The 22,032-nt window shown below is 37.0% G+C and overlaps 3 protein-coding genes across 3 annotated transcripts; all 3 read left to right on the top strand.

Annotated features, from left to right (window-relative positions):
- Positions 1–6,310: 6,310 nt before the first annotated feature.
- CBG07662 lies at positions 6,311–7,919 on the top strand (the record flags this gene model as incomplete). Its single annotated transcript, XM_002645861.1, has 6 exons — positions 6,311–6,465; positions 6,511–6,621; positions 6,668–6,844; positions 7,032–7,476; positions 7,525–7,770; positions 7,818–7,919. 6 exons carry the CDS (start codon positions 6,311–6,313, stop codon positions 7,917–7,919), a joined length of 1,236 nt encoding a protein of 411 aa, XP_002645907.1.
- A 1,792-nt stretch (positions 7,920–9,711) lies between these two features.
- On the top strand, positions 9,712–12,888 carry CBG07663 (the record flags this gene model as incomplete). Its single annotated transcript, XM_045240487.1, has 8 exons — positions 9,712–9,878; positions 9,926–10,036; positions 10,453–10,596; positions 11,295–11,733; positions 11,782–12,012; positions 12,059–12,442; positions 12,491–12,736; positions 12,784–12,888. 8 exons carry the CDS (start codon positions 9,712–9,714, stop codon positions 12,886–12,888), a joined length of 1,827 nt encoding a protein of 608 aa, XP_045093473.1.
- A 6,078-nt stretch (positions 12,889–18,966) lies between these two features.
- Positions 18,967–21,724, top strand: CBG07665 (the record flags this gene model as incomplete). Its single annotated transcript, XM_045240486.1, has 8 exons — positions 18,967–19,088; positions 19,147–19,236; positions 19,407–19,484; positions 19,541–19,607; positions 19,916–20,059; positions 20,109–20,185; positions 20,536–20,706; positions 21,583–21,724. 8 exons carry the CDS (start codon positions 18,967–18,969, stop codon positions 21,722–21,724), a joined length of 891 nt encoding a protein of 296 aa, XP_045093472.1.
- Positions 21,725–22,032: the final 308 nt, after the last annotated feature.

The following is a 22,032-nucleotide window of genomic DNA, read 5'->3' as shown; positions in this document are numbered from 1 at the left end:
TATGCTAAAAATAAAAACCAAAAAAATATTAAGCAAAAAATGATTCAAGCAGAAGAGAATAAAGCTGAAAAACAATGCCGATACCGGCTAGCTAGAATCATCAAAAATTTGACACCAAGAATAGGCGAGGAAGGGCAACACAAGTATTTTTCTTTGTTCAAATCGCAAGAAGCTGTAACACAGACGCACACACACATTTGTAATACTCGAAAGGAGGTGCGTGGAGGCGAAGAAGGTGACAGACCTGTTATTTGTCCCATCAAACGACACAGTTCACCACTTGCGAAACAAGATAATGTATATGCTGTCCCTTAGAAGGGCTGACAGAGAGAAAATAAAGCAGTTCTCGCTTTCTGACATCGAGAAAAAAAGGAGGAACAAGAGGCGAATACGTACAGAATTTGACCTTATGTGGAACTACCAATCTTGATAGGATGGTGTTTGATTATAGCCGAAATCGGGATCATTAATGAAGCTGGACAAAAATTTCTTGGATAGGTTCACAAAACGTGAGTCACATTGCCTGGGAACGTCATGAGATGTTCCGGAAATTTTCAGAAAAAACCGAAAAATAAGGGATAAGTTTTGAAGCACATTGTCCAGAAAAATGATAATAATGACGAAGTAACTCTAAAATGTTGAATTCTATTTAAACAATAGGGAAAGCAAATTTGGAAAGACTTTCCAGAATATTCGAAAATTTTAAACATGGGAATTTTGACCTGAAGGAAACAAACATTCTAGGAAAAATTACCCTATACACTCCAATAGAAGGCCACAATATACGTATATCTCAAGCTTAGCTATCTCAATTTCTATCAGAAAAACAAAAATCTGTTAACTGATAAAATGATTTCATAAGATCGCCAACATTTTATCAGTTGATGCATTTTTGATACCTCTTATAGTAATTTAGATAATCGAGCTCCGAATAGAAGTATATGGTTGCCGCCGCCTTTACCGTATCTCCTTTCGTGCGGAAAACATAGGAAAGTTAAAAATCGAAAATTGACAATACGTTTGTGATGAATTCAAGAGTTTTTAAAGAATATATTTCACATAAACCAAGATCACTTAAGCCTAAGTTGAAATTCGGGTCATTCTTTTAGTGTTTATGGTAATTCGAAAGCAACAATTGAAAAAATTTCAAGAAATTTTTCAAACGCTTGCGAGATTTCGGGGACTCGGCTTCTGATTGAGTGCCAGAATCGCAATTATCTCAAAGAGCCAATATTATGAAATTTTAGGAATTGCATTTTTTACAAAAGACGTTTTATGCAGATCAACTCCTACAGGGCTGTTGTTAGGTTCGAAAATTAGCACCGTTGCTATTTTGAACAAAAAACTCAAAACTGATTCATGCTCTACTATTTTTGGATATTCTGCAAAAGAAATAAAGAACCTTTTAAGCAGAACTAGAACAAAAATTAAATGCACTACCAGAAAACAAAAAAACCCGCTTCCTTCTCTAAAATTCTTTGACCCCGATTCTGTGAATTATTCACCTTCCGGAAGGTATTCGGCTCTGCTAAACGTTTTTAGTAAGAACGTAATATACTTTTGGCATAGTGAGTGCAACAGAATTGTTCTTCTTTTTTCTCCTTCTACTAATTCATTCTCCCACTTTCTCAATTTTCAATTCAGATTGCATGTGCTTCTCTACAATGAAACCACCACCATTGTCAAGCCTCTCCCCATCAGATGTGACGACGACTGCCTTCTGCTGCTGCTTCTCTGCGCGCTAGCACTTGATTAATTAAAGAATTACACGAAAAAGTGAAATAAACACAAAGTGAATCTGTGAATAAGCTATTCGGAATAAAAGGAAGCGCGCGAGGAAGGCAGAAGGCGTGGAAGATTGAGAAGCTCCTTGTGTGGAAAGAAGGCGAAAAAAGAAGATCGAGTAGGATTCGGAGAAGGAGAAGTGGAAAATGGGATTTCAGGAAATGAGATAGGACCCGCGCATGAACGATCCGCCAAACCCAAACGTGATTTTGTGGAATCAGATTGCTGGTTGAGTAAGATGCCAAGGAAGATGGAAATGTATGAAAGAACAATGTCAAACATCTTTGTAGTAGGGAGTCAAGTAGTGAAGAATTGAAATTCAAAATGGCTAAGTTCTGAGGTTGTAGATTACCATAATTTCAGAAAACATAAGTACAACACTGAAAATTTTGATAAAATTGAACATATTGGTTGATTTAGATGAGAGTATCAGAAAATCAACTCTAATTTCGAATCAGATCAAAAATGAAAGAGAGGAAATCAGTTGAAGAGTTGGATAGACAAAACTTATGCAGCCACGTATCCAATGCTAATGGGATAAATAAAACAGTGAAAAAACATCAAAATGTCATCTTTTGAAACTATAACAAAAAACCAAGTTTAAACATAGCTCCTGGTTAAAAAAATTTGAAAAGCGCTCAATCAATTAAATAATTATTTTCTGCGAAATAAGGATCTTGAAAAAGAAATTACTGAAAAATATTTAAAAATGGTACGAATATATGTATTTAAACGTTTTAAAATACAGGTAAACTTGCAATTTAATACTAGATCTACAAAAAAATGCGAAATGATGAAGTTAAAAATTCGGCTCCGTTTCAGTTCAAGGATTCCGAGAATTTCATCTCAAAAGAAATTGGGACCTTGAAAAATGAGGGTCCCACAGCCAAGACTATGAAAAATTTATTTTTTCCAACTTTTAAAAGCGTCTTTCTAAAATAACCTGATATCTAAACCAGACCCTAAAATTCAGCAAAAAATATAATACCAGTGTTTTAATTATTTTGCAAATTTCGGCAAATCTCAGGGAATTAAAAAAAATGAAAAAAAATCCCTCAAATTTTTTGGAGCTACCACACCAGAATAGGGCAAGAAACTTTCTTCTTAAAAACTCAAACAACTTTTTTTTTTCATATTGTATCAATAGGTGTGTTGAGTAATTTACGAGAAAAAGTTATCAACGTATTTTCAAATAAAAATCTCAAAATTGAAACTAAAATTTCTGGGAAACCCTCATGCTAGTAGCTTACGTCGTCACCACTGATCAACACAATAAATAGTCTAGATGATGTTAGCAAACACAGAAGACAAGAATATGAAAAAAAAAACTATCCAGGAAAACCATCAAACCCATTCATCGTCATCATCATCATCATTCACAGAAGTGTATAGGAAAGAAGCGTTTTGAGAAATAAGAGAAAAAAAATAGAAGGGCGATCTGATAAAATAAACGGGACCCCATTTTCGTTTGCTTCTGATTCTTGAGTCGAGATAGAGCGCCGAGCAAAAGCAACTCGACGGAGCACAACGGAAGGAAAAAATACTTATGGGGGTTTCGAAAAAAAGGGGTTCTTCTCGGGTGAAGTGAATGAATGTGATTTGGTTTTACATCCTTTTTTTTTCTTCGATTTCCTTTTATTTTGAATGAAAATGTTGAACAAGGGAAGGTGTCCGAAGTAAATCGAAAAAAAAAGTCAACGAGATAATTTGAAGAAGTCTCGAAAAAAGTAATGAGTCAAATTGAGCATTCAGACACTCACTGAAGATAATCACATCGTGAGAAATCACGGAGTTTATTGTATAAGTCAGAGAAATGGGATTTAGTCAAAAGTTTTGGAAGAAAGCAAACGTGAAATTCTCGGGAAAGATGAGATGCAGTCTTATGATAAGTTTGGGGTGTTTTCCAAATTTGGATTGAAAGTGTTTTTGATTAAGATTCTTCAATGAAAATTATACTTTTTGACAGTAAGATCATATCAACAGAAAAAAAGGAACTAATATTTCCAGGTGCTAAAATACAACACACTTTTTACACCCGATTGAAACTTGACACTTTTGCGTTCTGAAAAACATTCGCCACGTCAAACTCTTTCTGATGTATGTTTCTGGAAGTTTTTTTTTGCACCAATAGAGATAATATGAAGGATATGAAGAGCGCGTCATTCAAGTGGAGCAAACTTCGTTCTAAGCAACACATGCATGTATAGAAAAACGATAAGAAGAATGTATCTCTCACTTCAGAAGACCAGCATCATTCTCTCTTCTATGTATTTTATTTTTCGTGGGAGTAGAATTCAATAAAACTTGTCCCAAACACCCCGCTACTCAACAGTTTTGAAGGGGGACCCGTTTTTCTTTGTGCTTATTTTGAACATGCTCAAGAACATCGTTTCATTGTTGATGTGTTGTTGAACAAGTTCTTGGAATATTCCTCTTCCTGGATGGATAGTAAATCATTGATCACTGTTGCAACTAAGTTTCCGACAATTTTCAGACTATGAGTTTTTTAGCAGCTTTTCTATCTCAAGCACCTGCAGATGTTCAAAGAATTTTATCTCAGAAATTCTGAAGATCTCGTTGGACTTTCGGAAAATTGAATCACTTGGAATTTAACAATATAGATGGACCGAATCAGTGTACGTGCTCTTTTCAATCTTTTTGTTCCGTTCCTGTCTTGTTTCATTTGATTTCCGCATCGTTGTCAATTTAAACTTTTTTCCGTCAATCTAGGTTCTTTCAGAGTTCAATACTCAGCGAAAATTTCGGAGCAAACAATGATGATCAAAATGTTTCGAAAGAGTATATAATAAATTTTTGAAGTTCATTGTTTTAAAAAAGCTTATCAATTTCTTTCAGCATTTGATTCACTTTGTCAGTTTTAATTTTAAAAAGATTGTGAACATTTTTCAGACGTTTCTCAAAGATAATTATAAGTACTGTGGCCAATTGTGAACAGTTTGAATGATAATTTATCTGCAAAAAAATTAATAAAGCATGTTCTGAAATGATTCATTCCTCCTGTTTTTCCCATTCATTGATAATAAATGTTTATCAAAACAGTTTTGAAATGTGAATAAAAAACTATAAAACAATTTTCATCCCCAATTAATTCAAAATTTTCCGAGTCAGTGGCTTACAGCAAAAACTGGATATCTTCAAAGTTTCGAAATTTTGAAACTGTTTTCTATTTGTAAAGCTGTAGTTCTGATAATGATAAAATTGAAAAACCTTCTTTTTTTCAAAACCTGAGTCACCCAAAAATGGACAATAATTAGGCAAAGCTATCTCCCTGTATATAAAGCACTCTAAATTTTCAGATTTTTACAGTTTTCGATCAGCTTCCTCATTTGAAGCACCTGCTTTTTCTCAAAAAATTATATTCCAGATATTCTGTAGATCTCTTTGAACTGTTCGAAAATCCAATCACGCTAAAGTTAACATAGTTGTCTCAAATCAGTGTACGTGCTCTTTTCACATATTGTGTTCTGTTCTCGACTATATTTATCTGATTTCCGTATCAATTTTCAGTTTTTTTTTACAAATTCAGGCTTTTTGAAAGGTCTGGTTCAAAACACGCGATGATTTCAAAATAAAGACTATTTCTCCAAAAATAAATTCAGGATAAAAGTTTAGATTTGATTCTTTACAAGGAAAGTGCTTAGGTTAGAAACCTTTTTTGAAAAATTGAACAAGTATAATAAATGAGTCCCTAAACAAGAAAAGGTAGTTTAGGGGTACAAAAGTCATGTTATTCAAATATTTTGTACAACCGAATAGCGAATTGTGCACCCCTAAATTGTTTTGTTCCTCAATGACCCCACAATTTTGTACCCTTCGAATTATTTGCCGGTTTTTCTTTGAAAAACTTAATATTATGAACATGTGCAAACATTTTTTCCTGCCAATCCAACCCTGTACTTTCCGCGCAAGTTTTCGAACGCCTCTCCCATTGTCTCTTCAATCGAAACACTCTTTCACTCTTATGCTCCTATTGACTTGCTATTGATTTGCGATTGGTTTGTTCACCTATTGATTTGCTATTGATTTGCTATTGGTTTGTTCATTGCCCAGCTCATCTCTTCCAGTTGCAGTCATTTTTCGTTTTTTCGTCCTCCGGATTGGTCGTACTTTTTTCTCTCTTGTTTGTTCTTTCTCCCATTTTCTGCCCCATTACAGTAACGCGACTGTCGTCGTGTGCACTGTAGATTAAAACTCTTGAGTGGTCTACTGCTTCTGTTTAGACCACGGTATGGACCGTCAGAGCTGAGCGAAAAACGACTTTCTTCTCAAACTTGTATTTTGTACGACATCACCCATACTTTGCAACCGACCAGAAAAACTTTTCAACAAAAAATTTAATCCCGTGTAACATTCGTTTCTATTTGTCCCTTCACCAAACCATATTTTGAGATCCTGCTATTTTCCCGGAAATTTTGAATTTTTCAATTATTTTTGTACGAATTACCCTCAATTTTCAACTTCTTTCATTTCAGTTTCTCTAACTTACTGAACTTTTCCTTTCATCATGGACGTAAAGTATGAACAATGCGTAAAATTCATTTCCAAGCGAATTCAAAATTACACCAAACCAGAAGTATTGAAGATGTGGGTGAATGAAGCCGTGGAGAATGTGCCAGATTTGAAGACTGTGAACCAAGAATGCAAAAGTTTCTACCAAAGGTCAGTTGTTTTCTGTGTTGTTTCTCTTCTAGCTTTTGTTTTCAGCGTAAACACTAAACTCGCCAGAATCGTTGCAAGTGATGGTTATAGCTTGGCAGAGCAAGTGCAGTTGGCATTCATCTTCAGTCGCGAAGTTAGCAAAAATTTTGTGAAAAAGTAAGTTAAACCTCTTTTTTTTTTTGAAAATGGAAATTTTATTCAGATTGACGGACAACGGCTACAAAGTTAAGGTCAACTTCAAAAATAGAATCATTTATGTAAGCTCCAAAGACAAATTATACTGCCGATCGAGCGACCAGGGACAAAATGATCTGCACTTCAAAGGCGAGCCAGTTTCAAAGCGCCGGTATGGAGAAATGAAGATTGTGACGGGAAATGGGTGAGTGTTGTTATATTCTTCTAGAAACATTTCTTTCGAATGATAATCTATAGAAAATTTGAAGTAAAGCGATATCTCTGCCTAATTCTGTCGAAAAATTTAGCTGAAACATTTTAATTTCTTATATATATATATATATCTTTGTGTGAGAAAGAGAATAATAATAATAATAATAATCATTTTCCAGCCAAGCAACAACGCCAACTACTCAAAACTCTCAGCACGGTCCGACGGCCTCGCTTCCACCAGCCCAAGGACAAGGGTCCGGACAGTGTTTAAGCAAAAGAGCTCGAGAGCCATCTCCAACGAAAGCGGTTGCCGACTCCAAACGATGCAAGCCAGCAAGCCCAACGTCTTCAAACGCGCCCTCTGGAAATCGCTCGCTCTCTCCTCCACGGACGCTTCCAGCCACTCACCTCTCCACTGACTCCGAAAATGATCCAGTGATGAATCAAGACGATACCATTGAAATCATCCCGCCTCGAATCCCATTCTGGATGTTGCCAGTTCCCTCGGGCATGGTCAAGGTTACAAAAACTCAGCAAGCAGTCTGGAGAATCGCAACCGAATGCAAAATTGACCTCAGAGAAATTGATATAGTTAAATACAGCAACAACTTGAACGGCCGTGAAGTGAGTGATTAGTTATAAAGTTTACCGATTGACCTTTTCATGTTTTAGCTACTGACTGCTTCCGAGTGTAATAATTTCATAGTAAATGCAATCAAGGCGATTAGACGAGTAAGGGAACCCGCGACTTCTTTCTGCTCGAACGCCAATTTCCTTCCACTCGTAAAACTGTTTTGTGGTTTCACCGAACTTTTTATCGAGCCACTTCATGAAAAGCATGGGAATATTCTTGGTGACTCGTTGGATTACATGGACGAGCAGATTTCGGACCTCGGAACCAGAGTTTATACAAATGTGGTATGAATTCTTTATTTAAAACTTTGACTTATCACTATGAATTTCAGGTTCCCAGAAAGGAGATTCGTTCAATCTTGGTGACGATTCTGGAGTTAGTCACCCCCAAGGAGTTTCAGGCTCCAGTCGACATTTTTGTCGAATCTCCATAAGTCATCTTTCCATAAACCATCTCTGCTTTCCTTGTTTGTGTCAAACTTTGATTTTTCATTCAAATGTATTCGCTATTCTTTTAACTTTTCTTCCCTATTTTGATTCTTTGAGTTTTTTTTATACTTGACTCTCATTTAGACTTTCCGATTGTAAGACTGAATTTACTCAAAAGTTTGAGCAATGAATTCTTATGAATATCAAAAAGTTCAAGATATTTTTTACAGATGTCACAATTTGATTCAGAAAGAGTTTGGGAATTGAAAACTAGCATGGCATTTTGAATAGCTCCTTTTTAGAGTAAAGCTTGAATTTCTCTTCCATCTACTACGTACAGTACCAGTCAGTAAGATATACTGTTAGTTAATTTTTTGTTATTTTGACAGACATCAGGAGTCTGGAGCCCGGCTGTAAAGCATCCGATCACTTTGTAAATTTTAGAGGGTGTACACAGACCTAGATTGAAAATTTTGCATTCTCCGTATTTTTTGAGGCTACTAGTTTTTCAGTTATTCGGGAATTCTAAATGAAACCCGTTTTTTCACGTTTTCAGTACAAGAACGGGTCAAGAAAATGTCCTTCAGCTTTCAGCAAATGGCGGAAAAACTAGGAATTTTCAAAAAATTCTGTGATTGCAAAGTTTCTATCCTAGGTCTCTTTTACAACTTCTGAAATGCTCAAAGTGATCGAAAACTTTAGAGCCAAGCTCCAGTCTTCAGAAAATGATGGAAATCACCGAAAATCAACTGAACAGAAATATATTATTGACCGATACTGTATCAGAGATGTTACAATTGCGAATAGCTGACGATGCTTGTAGTTTGAAGTGATTCCTTATCTTTTTCAACTTCTTGTTGTACCCACTGGAATTCCAAGTTCTGTTCTCCACGGGGTCTTTTTTTTGCACGTAATCTGCTAGTTCCAATTTACAGCTTACAGTTTCGGTTCGTTATTGTCTCGCTATTATCAAACATGAGCCGGAACATTTGCATAACATGGACCTGACATTTTTACAATTGTCAAGACAAAACTGATATAAATTCCAAAAAAACTCGCATTGCAGTCAATCCCTCAAACGGATTCCAAACTGATGGTATTTTACTTTTCGTTATCATTCACAGAAACCGAGATAAATTTGCTTAAAATCGATTATTGAACTGTGCCGTTCTATTAGAGTGTTTTTAGAGATCTTACACTCCCTAACAAAATTCTTAGAACCCTCTTGCTTCTAACGTCGTGAAGCTTATTTTCCTTGATTTCAAACCAATTACGTTTGTCAATTTACTGGCATAAAGTCTCAGTAATTTTTGAATCAATTACACTTCCATTCCCTTTTGATTATTTTTAGTAAAAAGCTGTTAGAATAATTTTCAATTTTTTTTTAAATTGTAGTACCAAGATACCTAGTTTTATTGATCGGTAATATGGGACACACACAGAATATTGTATCTGTTCTCTTTCTCATTAGGCAAGAGCAATGGCCGTCGCCACACACCACCACCTGCTCCCAATGGACATATGTAATGAGGAGAAGGACTGTCGATTGATATGAGACACTGCACACACCCTACGAGACGCAGAGAGGGTCACACCAATGCCTGCACATCTAACTGTTTTTAAACGAATGAGGTAACACCTTCTGTACCAATCGTTTCTATTCGTCTCTCCACCCAAATTTTATTATAAGATTTTCTTTTTCAATCTGAACATTTGAATTATTGCTGTAAACTATGAAAACTAATCACTCTTGTTTTCCAGCTCACCTCCGTTTCAATCGTTCTCTTCTACGACACAATGTCATCCAGCATGTCCGAAAAGTATGAGCAATGTCTCAAGTACATCTCCAGCAACATCGGAAATTATACGAAACCAGAACTTTTTAAACTTTGGGTGTGGGATGCCGTGGAGAACGTGGCCGATTTGAAGGATGTGACCAAGATCTCGAAGAATTTCTATGAACTGTTAGTTTTTTACGTGTTTTTTGCTATTCGAGTTTTTCTGTTTTCAGCGTCAACGTGGAACTTAGAAAAATCGAAAAGAGTGATGATTATAGCTTGAAGGAAAAACTGCAGATGGTGTTCATTTTCAGCCGCGCAGTTAGCAATGACTTTGTGAAAAGGTGAGTTGAAGGAGGACCCCGTCAAAACCTTCTTATTGCCTTAAAATGTTGGAAAAGTTATATATTTTCCTAAAATTATTGCGAAAAAATTAGAAATCTCTGAAAAATGCAATTGAAAGCAAACAATTCTCAAAAAAAAAGTTAGGGACGGGGATTTGAAATCATTCGCAATGAGAAACTTAGGCCACGGCGCCTGACTGCCTTCTTTCAAGTCGCCAACAGTGGTGTTTTACGTTTTCCCGCTGCCGGACATGAAAGCTGTAAAAATCCAATTGTTTTGCAAATTTGTTGTATTCGACCGCATTTTCAAGGGATTTCAATTTTTTTGAATTTTTCGCAATAATTATGGGAAAATAAAAAAAATACAAAAAATTTTTTTTAAATACAGTTCTCTTAAAAATATGACTTGTGTTCAGATTGACTGACAACGGCTACAATGTCACGCTCAACAAGAAGAATGTGATAACTTTCGTCGAGTCCAGCGACAAAACGTTTTGCCGTTTGAGCTTTCACGCACAGAATAATGGGCGATTCAAAGGCCAACCAGTTACTAGTCGCCGGTTTGGAACAGTTCAGAGTGCGACAGGAGTTGTATAAGTGATATTGTATTCTTCTAGAAAAATTTCTTCCGAGCTGTCACGTGTAGAGAATTGACATTGGCCAAATTATGTTGTAAATTCAAAAAAGTTTGAAAAGTGCTCGTTTAAATACCGTTTTTCCTCTAATAGAATGCCCACGAACTTCCATTTAACAACCCTTTTCTCAGGGTGGATTTCTATTTTTAGATGATTTAATTTCAAAAAAATTATTGATCAAAAATTTAGAAATTAGGCAATTCAGAAGTTAATAATTCTGAAATTCCGTGTTTTGGAGAGTTAGAAATTTTCATTCTGCAATTATAGGTTTCAAAATTCCGAGTTTACTAAATTCTGAGATTCCAGGATCTCAATATTCAAAAGTCAAGAATTCTGTAATTTTGGAAAAAAAATCTAAAATTCAAAAAATCTGAAATTCCGAGATTTAGAAAGTAGGAAATTCAAAACTTTAGAAGTTTTGGAAATCTGCAATCGCAGTTTCAAAAATCCTGGAATGTTGAATTACGGTATTTTCTCTAACAGAAGCACACGGGCTTCTATTAAAGGACGGGCTTCTATTTTTTGAAGCACCTCGCGGGGTGGGCTTTTATTAGAGGTGGGCATCAACTAGAGGTGGACTTCTACAAGAGGAAATACGGTATATAACAATAAGAATTTTCCAGACAGCCGACAGCGCCCATTCATCCGAACTCTTCAGCCAATCCACCGGTGCCGCTTCCATCATCCCAAGGACCAGGATCTGGACGCAGCTCAAGCAAGAGAGCTCAAGCAAGAACAACACCAGCGGCCGACTCGAAAAGGAGCAAGCCAACAACTGCAACATCTCCGAACGCATCGTCGTCTCCATACCGCACTCCTTCTCCTCCAAGGATGCTCCCAATGACCCACCGTTCTGCTGATTCTGCCACTCAGACCATTACCATTCCACCTCGTGCAATGGTAGACGCAGCCACGATGACTGAAGAAACAACTATCGAAGAAAAACTCATCGAAAGTCGTGCATTGTTAGATTGTGCCTGGTTTTTCGCTCGTCAATTTCGCATTGCAAACGAAGACCTGGACTTGTTCGCGTACATAGACTCTGTTTCGAAGGGCCATCAAGTGAGTGATTAATTATAACGTTTACTGATTGAACTTTTTATGTTTCAGAAGGTGGCAGCGTACGAATGCGACGACTTGATTTCGACTGCGATCTTGTTCGTCAAAGCCGCAATGGAACCCGCCAATAACGATTTCAGCTACTACCCGTTTCGAAAATTCCTCCGGGATTTCTATATAGATTTAGTCGAGCCCCTACATAAAGAAAATGGGTATCTTCTTGAAAAATCGATGAAACTCATCGTCAAGGAAGTTCAGACACACGGTGAAAGTACAGATGTGGTATGAATTCTTAATATCAAAACTGACGTAACGCAATGAATTTCAGGTTAGCAGAGACATAATCTGTTCTGCCTTGAAAACGCTTCTGGATTCAGTCACCGACAATTCTCCCCGACTTCTATCAGCTTACGGAAAAGGATCTGGACGTAGCTCAATCAAATTACGAAACGAAAAAGATGTCTCTCCAACGACCGCCGACTCGAAACGGAGCAAGCCAGCCACTGACTCCAAAACTGATGCAGTGATGAATGAAGATGATACCATTGAGATCTACCCGGCTCCAATCCCATTCATGCTGTTGCCCACTGAACCGGGCATGGTCAAGATCATGAGAATAACAGATGTCGTCTGGAACTTTGCATCCGAATGCAAAATTAATGCCAGTGAAATTGATATAGTTAAACACAGAAACAACTTGAGCGGCCATGAAGTGAGTGATTAGTTATAACGTTTATTGATTTAATTTTTTATGTTTCAGCTACTGACTGCTTCTGAATGTAATGATTTTATTGTGAATGCAATCACGGCTATCAGAGGAAAAGGGGAACCCGCGACTTCTTTCCACTCGGGTGCCAACTTCCTTCCACTCGTCAAATGTCTCCGTGATTTCACGGAATGCTTCATTAAGCCACTTGATGAAATCCATGGGAATATTCTTGGTGACTCGCTGGATTATATGAACGAGCAGCTTTCGGAACTCGGAGATCTAATTCATACAAATGTGGTATGAATTCATGATTTAAAACTTTGACGTAGCACTATGAATTTCAGGTTCCCAGAAAGGAGATTCGTTCTATTTTGGTGAGGATTCTGGAGACAGTCACCCCCAAAGAGTTTCAGGAACCAGTTTTGGCTGACAAATCTCATGAAATGTGAATCTCCATAAGCTTTTCCTTTTTTGTTAAATTATCATTTTTCAAGTCCATGGTCTTTTTTCTTTTTTTATTATTTTCTCCCCCAATTTCTATTCCCTAAGTTTTTCAAGTCTTAACTCGTCCCTAGAATCACCTGTTTGTAACACTGAAATTTGCTCAAGAGTTTTACCAATGAATTCTTGTGAATATTTATTGAAAACTAGCATGAGATTTCAAACTGCGACTTTTTTAGAAAGTAATGCTTGAATTTGTCTTCCATCTACTACAAACAGTACCAGTCAGTAATCTTTCAAATCTATTTGCCATTGTGACATCTCTCATACAGAACCGGTCAATATACAATTTTTGATTGCTTTTCGGCCACGTTGGCCATTTTCAGCAGTCCGAAGCTTGACAGTCAAAATTTGGATCACTTTTTAAAGTTTAGAGGGTGTCAATTGACTTAGATTAAAAACTGCCTTTACAGAATTTTTCGCAAGTTTCTAGTTTTCCAGCTACTGTCACAATTCAATTCAGAAAGAGTTTAGGTATTGAAAACTAGTATGGAATTTCGAACAGCTTCTTTTTTCGAGAGTAGCTCGTATTTGTCCTCCAACATACAGTACCAGTGAGTAAATTATACGAAAACGTATTCTTTAGTTGATTATAGGCTATTTTTTACCTTTTCAAAAGTGTGGATCACTGGATTCCAAGCTTCCGTTCACTTTCAAATTCTTTGACAGTGTAAAACAGATCTAGACTAAATATTTTGCCTTCACAAATTTTTTTTTTGAAAATTTCTAGTTTGTCAGCTAATTGCCGATTCTTGTTTTTTTTTTCACGGTTTCAGTACAATAACGGGCCAAAAGGGGGTGTCTTTCAGAAGTCCGGCAAAAACTGAAAAATAAGGAATTTTCAAAAAATTCTGTGAATGCGAAATTTTCAATCTAGGTCTGTTTTACACATTCCCAACTTTTCAAGATGATCGGAAGTTTTACATCCACTCTCGATTTTTCAACAAATAGTCGAAATGACCGTAAATCAGCTGAAAAATATAGTATTATCTGTTGAACCGATACGGTATTAGAAATGCAACATAAACGATGTTTGTAGTTTGAAGTGATTCCTTATCGCCTTCAATGTTTTGTTGTACCCACTGGAAACCCACGCCGTTTCTACAGTTCTGCTGTCTTTGGGGTCTTTTTTGCACGTAATCTGCCAGTTCCGATTCACAGTTCACACCTTCTGTTCTCCGATGCGCAGAAATTCTGTCCTTGATGTTCTGAACTGTTTCTGATCTTCTCTACGATTGATAATATTTGGGTTCGTAGTTTGATTGTTTCAATCAGAAGATTCAGATCACAATGTTTGACTGAATGTAGTTCGAATTTTGAAAAAAAGAAACGTATTTTTTCAGAATGTTCATTTTCAGGAAAAAGTGGATTATAGCATACATGCACTTTGAACTCAATTATCTTGGTTAGTTTTAGAGATATCGGATATTCGTCAACTTTTAAAGTATCGGTGATACTATGATAATCAATTTATCAGTTGAAAAATTATGGATACCTTTTGAAGAAACTGAGATAGTTGAGCTCAAAATTGAAATATACGTGCGGTTTCTATTAGAGCAAATACGGAATTTGTTTTCAGAGTCAACTATTGTCTTGAAGATCTCAAAAAAGAAACGAAAACTACCAAATTCGAAAAATCTACATACCATGGACCTGAAATTTTTTATATTGGTCAAGAGATAAGTAATTCCAATATAATAAAAATATTCTCATTTTCATTTCATTAAAAAATAGGTTCTTCACATAAAATCGAATTTTTCATTCCCCGATGTGTTTCAGTTTAAACAGTTTAACTGTAAAATTTTAAACAGTTTAACTGTAAAGCGAAAGATTTGTCGTACGATCAGTTACAATAAGAACGACGCCACCTCCTGTTTATCGATCTTTTTTTGTTGGTTTTTTGAACCACGACGCTTATGAGAAACTGGAGAAACTGAGTATAAAAGACCAAGAGAGAAGAAGTTCTAGAACACCAAAATTTATTTTACTATGAATTTACTACGTTTGCATTCCCTCCAGTCTACTTTTTTAAGCTGTGAAAAAAGCTGGTTAACTTACATCAGTAATCCACCCTAGTCAACGAGCTGACTTTTCATTGCTAGACAAAGGTTCACATTCCCAGGTAATCCTTCTTTGGCATCAATTTTCAAAATGCTAAAAGAATGCTGTCTGAATTGTTCATTGCTGAAGAGCTGGAAGCATTTCAAATAAGGCTCCATCGTCCTTTGAAAGTGTGAAAAAAATGGAATCAAGATAGCAAGTATAAAAGGAGAAGGGTACACAGGAATCATACAGTAAATTCGTTTCAACCCCTTCGAGAAGTGCCGACGTCACCAAAAGAAGGGAGAAGATTGACGGGGCCTTCTTTTAGTTCCTTTACGCTTTCCCGTCCTTTGGTAATCTTGTTTTGTTATCTTCATCCTATTCAGTAGATCATGAGTTGTTAAAACACTATTTCTTCAGCTTTTCTTGGTAATCTGCCAGCCCCTCGCTCCCGGATTTGCCAGAAAGCTCTCCAAAAAATGAAAGGTTAGCTATGACTCTCCGTTCTGTCACTTTCCTCCTCGTGATTGACTAGTCTTTAGTTTTCGAAACATCTTTTGGTTTTCAAACTGCTTCTTCTTTTTTTTCTTCTTTTTTCCAGGTGTTTACTCGCTGAGTTCTGATCTTGTACGTCACTCTTGCAAACATGAAACAGAAACCGTAGCATTGTTCGGAGATCAGTGAACAGAAAGTTATTAAAAAGATTTTTCTAAGGAATTCCACGGGAAAAAAGTGTTTCTTGCAAAACACTTCCTTCGGATATGATGTTTGATGAAAGAGCTGGAAACTGTTTTTGCTGAACTTTATTTATTAAAAATCATTGGAATGAATGTGGTGGGAATTTCAAAATTTTTATTCTATGAAAATAGATTTGAATTCAAAATTAAATTTTTTGTAAGAAAAAAGAATTCTTGAGAACTCTGGTTTTAGAGAAAAATAAAAACAAATCACAGATTTTGAAAACCGAAAAATCGAAAAAACCTGCTCAACTCAATTTTTGAGGAATACGTTATATCACTAACTCAAAAATACCTGCAAGCTAGTAAGAAAGCATATTTCAGCTGAAACCACTAAAAGTACAAAGCTTTAAAAACCAGGCGCACACATCTCCTTTCCCGGGTACTCCATTTTTGTGCTCCGACGGCTCTAGTCCAAGAGTTCAACTTTTTTGAAAGTGTATTTCACTTTCAAATTTTTTGTGGCTCGACATTTATTAGTCTATGACATTTTCAGTGAAGAAATCTGAATATTTTGAAAATTCCTTCATAATTAGTACAGACAAAATTATGAGATTGTTTTAATTCTCTTTTTTTAATTGTTTTAAGGCTCATATTCGTGATTTTTCGGTTTTTTCAACAAAAACAAACTTTAGCTCTTAAAATTTTGAATTTCTGGTTCCATGCGGAGACAAAAAACATGACTTTATTCCCATCTGTAATTTCTATTCTCATACTGAGGATTACCTAGTGAATAGATAGTCTTGTGACTAGACGAGAAGCATTTTCATATCCTCGTGGTTGCTATTTTTTTTCGTATCTTAAGATTTGATGACTAATAAGCATTGTATGGTGTAAGCCTTTGTTACCTAGGAATTGTATTCTTGTCACACCTCCAAAAAACAAACAAAAAACATAAGAGTCATTCTTTTTTCATTCTTGTGAGTTATTCTAGAAGCCGTTTCCAGAAACAGTTGTTTTAATTCAGTTACCTGTGTCAAGTACCTCCCACCCCTTCTAAAGGTTAACAAACTTTCCAAACAACGACACTCCGCTATTCCGCACATTGCGCGTGAACAATTTGAAATAGATATTCAAGTTTGGTGCGAACTGTTGCTCTGGTCAAAATGAGTTTTTTGAATTTAATTGCTTAGGGCTAATACTTTTTTACTCAATCTAAAGGTTATTGCTAACCGAACAACGACACTCCCCAATTCCGCTCACTTCGGGCAAACAGTTGGAATAAGATATTCAAGTTGAGTGAGAGATGTTGCTCTGACTCGTATTGAAGAGTTTAGTTGAGGATTTTAAGCGTGTTTCCGTATTTTTTTTAAAGCATTTCCGAGCTCCAAACTTTGGTAGTTGTTGTTAGTTCTTTTTATTTTCATAGCCGGAACCTGATACCCCAGAGATCCGAAATATTTTATTCCTAATAAATTCTTAGCATTCCTAGTATAAGAGTAAAAAATATTTCTGTTTAATTAACCCCAACAGCTATTGTAAGATTCCCACAAGGTGTACAATCCCAATAGAAAGAAGATGTGTTCTCTTGGACGAGTGACGTCATTAGTTATTAGCAATAGAGACAAGCAAGATGAAAGGTGACCGGTATTATGAAATACCTACAGTAGCCAATGACCAAGGACGAATTCCTATTACTATTCTTATATGATTCATAAAAGACAGATTTCTTTCTGTACTTTCATATCTCTCTATTGTCATATCTCTCTTATTATTTCTCATCCCGAATGACGTCTGGCTCAGTGAACAACCCTAATTATTTATCACTGTCTTTGGTCATATCCATTTGTTCCAACTTTTCTTTTCTAAGAACCTGGAGACACATCTCTAGAAGCCTCTTGAAAACACATTTATACTTTAGAGTTCATGCTTCGTTTGTTTTTTGAGCCAGAGTGGATAATAGCGTGTGGACCTTATTTGTATTTGTGGTGTGGTGGTGTGTTCTAGAACCCATCTATATGATCATTTCAAAGATCTATTTTTCTCCTTCATTTTTGGTCCGTTGCTATTATCCAGTTTCTATTATTCCTCTATTCCCTCGAAGGTGAATAGTTCCAACACATCTAGAGAGAAAAAAGAGTTCCTGGATTGCTTAGAAAAAGCAAAAAAAACATTTTTCACCGAAATTTGCTGTGCCTTGTCATTTTTATTCGTTTCTTCTTTTTTTGCTATTTTCTCTGGTGGGCTCTTCTACTTCTTCTTCGCTTCTCAACCATCTTCTTCTTTTTTTCTCACTGTGTTCTTCTTCTTCTTCTTCTACGTCTAAAGACTAGAGCTCACCGAGCCTTTTGGCCGAAAGAGAAGAATTTTCATCTTCAAAGACAAGACGCAATCTTTTGTCAAAAATTGAGAGAGAAATACAGAACACGAGAGAAACGTTGTTTCGCACTCCTGTGTCGACCAACCCGATTGCAAAGATCCATTTGCTCTCTCCCCTCCCTCCCTCTCTCTCTCTTTCACTTATCCCATCACGGTAGAGTTTGGGGTGGCGTTGAGAAAATAGGGTATGTCGTGGAAAAATGAGGAGCAGCAAAAGCGAGAGAACGGCTAAGATGAAACGAAAATCCGGAGGAAAGCCCCCAATTTCTCTACACCTCTCACTCTCTCCTGTTCTTTCTCATCTACTCACCATCCAAATTATCCGGCCATCTCATCGAACCGAGCACTATTTTTTTTGTGCCTTTCCTCAGACGCAGAGAGCATGCGTTTCTTCTCTCTCGCCTGTTTTTCAAAGATTGCACAAAACCCAACGCGGAGGGCAAAATGCCGGGGAGGGCCCTCGGCGCGGCGGGGTCCACCCATTTTTGTTATGTATGTTCTGACTCCTTCCTTTTTTCTTTTTCTCAGCTGTGAGCTTCTAGAAAAATCTGAGAGCTTTTAGAAAGGAAAAACTGCTGTAACTCCTCTTTTATATTTTTTGCCGCCATTCTCTCCTGCAAAAAAAAAGAAGAAAGAACAACTTTTTTATTCAAAAAACGCCTCTGCGCTCCGACCGCCCCAACACATTCTAAGGGGTGGAGGAAGGACACGCCCCCTTCAATGGATCTTCGCTTCTTCTTTATTCTAGGCGACACACAGCTGCCTTTTTTCTCACTCTCTCCACCTTTTTCTAACTCATCATTTTGGATAAGATGCTCTTCTAAAGTTTCTCTCTCTTCTTTTGTGCTGACGGACCTTTCTTTTTCAAAGAGCATTCATTCCTCTCACTCATCGCGTCGTTTTTCAGCCCCTACTGAACGAGTCAGAATGAAGGCCACGCTTATCGAAATCACTACTCGAGAGAATCTTCGCAGAGCTCAGGCTCAATGCTCGCGCTATGTGAACACCATCTATTTCCCATTCTCGATTCATACTCAACTGGAGGAAAGGTAAATTGAAATTCTTAATGACAATGCTATCTAATTGAAAAAAAAAACCAAATTTTAGCTTCCCGGAAAGCCCAGTTCGCGTATTTGTCTACCCGAATCTCTCCCATCCAAAAATGTTCTTCATGTTCAAGAACAACGAGTACATCAAGTAAGTTTTAAGGGGATTCTATTACTTTTGTCAGCTTTCAAAGATAAAAAAGAGGAAATTCGAGCATCTCATTCTTTTCCCATTAAACAGAATATAATATGTCTACTCGGGGTTTGTTTTTGTCTTTCTTTCTTGTCTTTTCCCTAGTGTCAACGTTCAACATTCTCTAGGCCAACTCTTGCTCTCGCTCAAGTCAACGGAACCAGCATGAACCGTCTTGAGCTCATCGACCTCATCAATGAATTCCGGTAAGTCCCAACATTATCCTCATTAATCGCTCATTCCGGAACCTTCATCTGCTCAGAACACGTGTATTCGGCGCCAAGCGTCAACCTCATCTTGTGATTGCCGAGGAACACCTCATTAAAATGGTTCGCTTTGGAAAACAAAAAAAGATACATAGAATTGAATTGTTGTGAATCCACAAGACGGGTCCAAAAAAAACACCCGAGATGTCCCTTTTTTGTTGTTTTTGAAAATATCTTTTCTTGGGACTCTTGGTGGGTGTTGTACCCTCTTATGAATTCATACATTCATATGTCTCCTGAGCCATAATTTTCCGTTTCAGGTGTTTTTCTCTCGGTAATTTTCACTTCCTGGTAGTGGCGGTGTGGGATTTTTGTTTCGAAAAAAAAAAACCAATTTTTTTTTCCCGCGTAATAAATCTTCCTCATTCCAGTATGGAGTCGCCATGCGCCTCTCTTCCACCGACTGGACCAACACCGATCTCAGACTTTCTCTGTTCTACATGACCGAGAACCAAAAAGCTCTTGCCATGACCACCCCATTGCCAAATGTGCCAAACGGATACTACTACGACGAGGTAAGCCCTAATTGCATCTGAAAAGCTTCATTAATATTATTTGTTTCAGATTGAGCCCACTGAGGAGGCTGAAATCGTTAACGGCACTTGGAAACACGCGGGCGCCGGAGATCTCGAACAAACAATGTAAGTATTGGAAGAAAGTTTGAACAAAGATCAAAATTGTGGGGGAGAGAGGGCTAAAGGTGAAACAATGACGTGGGGAAAACAGAGGAATCTAAAATTCCTCAATCTTCCTCCCAAAGTTTCATCATCCGCCTGTTTTAAAGTGTTTATTTGTTTTTGCTGACCATCCGTTGAGATTTTCCAATCTTCAAAGATTATGTGTATTTTTATCATGACACAGCCAAGTTTCATAAGAAATTCGGGGGATTCCCCGAATCTCACAGAAAGAGAAGGGAAAAGAAAACGGGGAGAACAACAAATGACGTTGTATCTTGAGAGATATCTGTTTGAATATTCACATCATTCTCCAGGGCCAAATTGCTTCGATTACCTTCGTCGTGCGTCCGCTTCAACGGTAAGCCGGTTGCATTCGAGATGATCGACCCCGCCGGGTTCTTCAACAACCAGTACGTTTTCGAGGATCATCGCAGAAAGGGACTCGGAAATGCTGTCGAGATGGACTTGATCCATAAAACTGTTAGGTACGGTGGACATATACAATACCGGCTCTTGGAAGTTTTAGAACCAGACGTTTCTGAACCACATCGTTTCAGAACTCGACAATTCAGAACATGAAACACCGGGTTCTGAAACGTCGGATTATGAAATGTCGGGTTCTCAAATGTCGAGTTCCGAAACGTCGTGGTTTCAAAACGTAGTGTTCTGAAACGTCCGCACGCGACAGTACCGGTCAATAAGATATACAACAACGTATTTTCCAGTTGATTTTCGAAATTTTTTGGCATTTTCAGGAGTTGGGAGCTCGGTTATTCAAGTTTTCAATTATTTTGAAAACTTTGAAGGAAGTAAAACTGACCTAGCTTGAAATATTTGCATTCACAAGGCTTTTTGAAAATTCGAAGGTTTCAGATATTTACCAAATAGTGAAAGACACCCTTTTTGTCTTGTTTCTGTTGTAAAAACGTGAAAAATAACAGCTCCGCTTTACTACAAAACTTCAGAATGTGTTCTATCAGAAATATGTTATATATTTGAAAACTTTAATATGCTTTATTGTTTGAAATTTATCCATTCGCCTGTATTACCACGGATTCGATGTGATCGATTTCGAAATGATTGGTTTCGATGTGTCGTGGTTTTGAAGTGACGCGGAGTCGAAAAACAGATATCTTCCGAAATCTGCAAGTAGCTGAAAAATTTTCGGGAAACTCTGTAAATGCAAAATTTTCAATCAAGGTCTGTTTTGCATTTTCCATAATATTCAAAGCGATTGGAATCTTGACAGCCGAGTTCCAGACTCTTGACAATCACCAAAATTAACTGAAAAATACGTTGTTCTATATCTCATTGACCGATACAGTATCCCCACTAAACGTAATAATCCAGAAATTTTGTAGCCTCGGGTTTTCACCATTCAAAACGGTTGCCAAAGACAACAAGATTGTTTTGGACGCTTCCATCGCCAACAAATTGTGGACCATGTGGGCCGATGAGGACGGAAACGCCAAAACCGTTGTTTTCCAAACTTGGCATTGCTAGATGACGTCGTGTGCCAACTTCTTTCATCATATTGATGAGAATTTCTTTGCTTTTACCATATTGGTACCCTTCTCTCTCTCTTTTTTTTTTGTTTTTTCTCATAGTTCTAGTATCTAGGACCATACCTTTTTCATCCCACTAAGATATTGACACTTCCTGACAAAAAGTAGTTCATATCCCCCTTATACACATTCTTGTTCGAACATCCCGTTGTTAAATGAGAGAGAGCCTTATTTTTCTCTGACGAGCTTCTGTAATTTATACTAATAATTATAATAGTGTGTAGTCAAATTCATGCGGATTAGAAT

Source organism: Caenorhabditis briggsae (genome assembly GCF_000004555.2).
Source record: "Caenorhabditis briggsae complete genome, chrX, whole genome shotgun sequence".
In the NCBI taxonomy this organism is placed as follows: Eukaryota; Metazoa; Nematoda; class Chromadorea; order Rhabditida; family Rhabditidae; genus Caenorhabditis; species Caenorhabditis briggsae.
The sequence above is the reverse complement of the archived record's forward strand: the minus strand, read 5'-3'. Positions and strand labels throughout refer to the sequence as shown.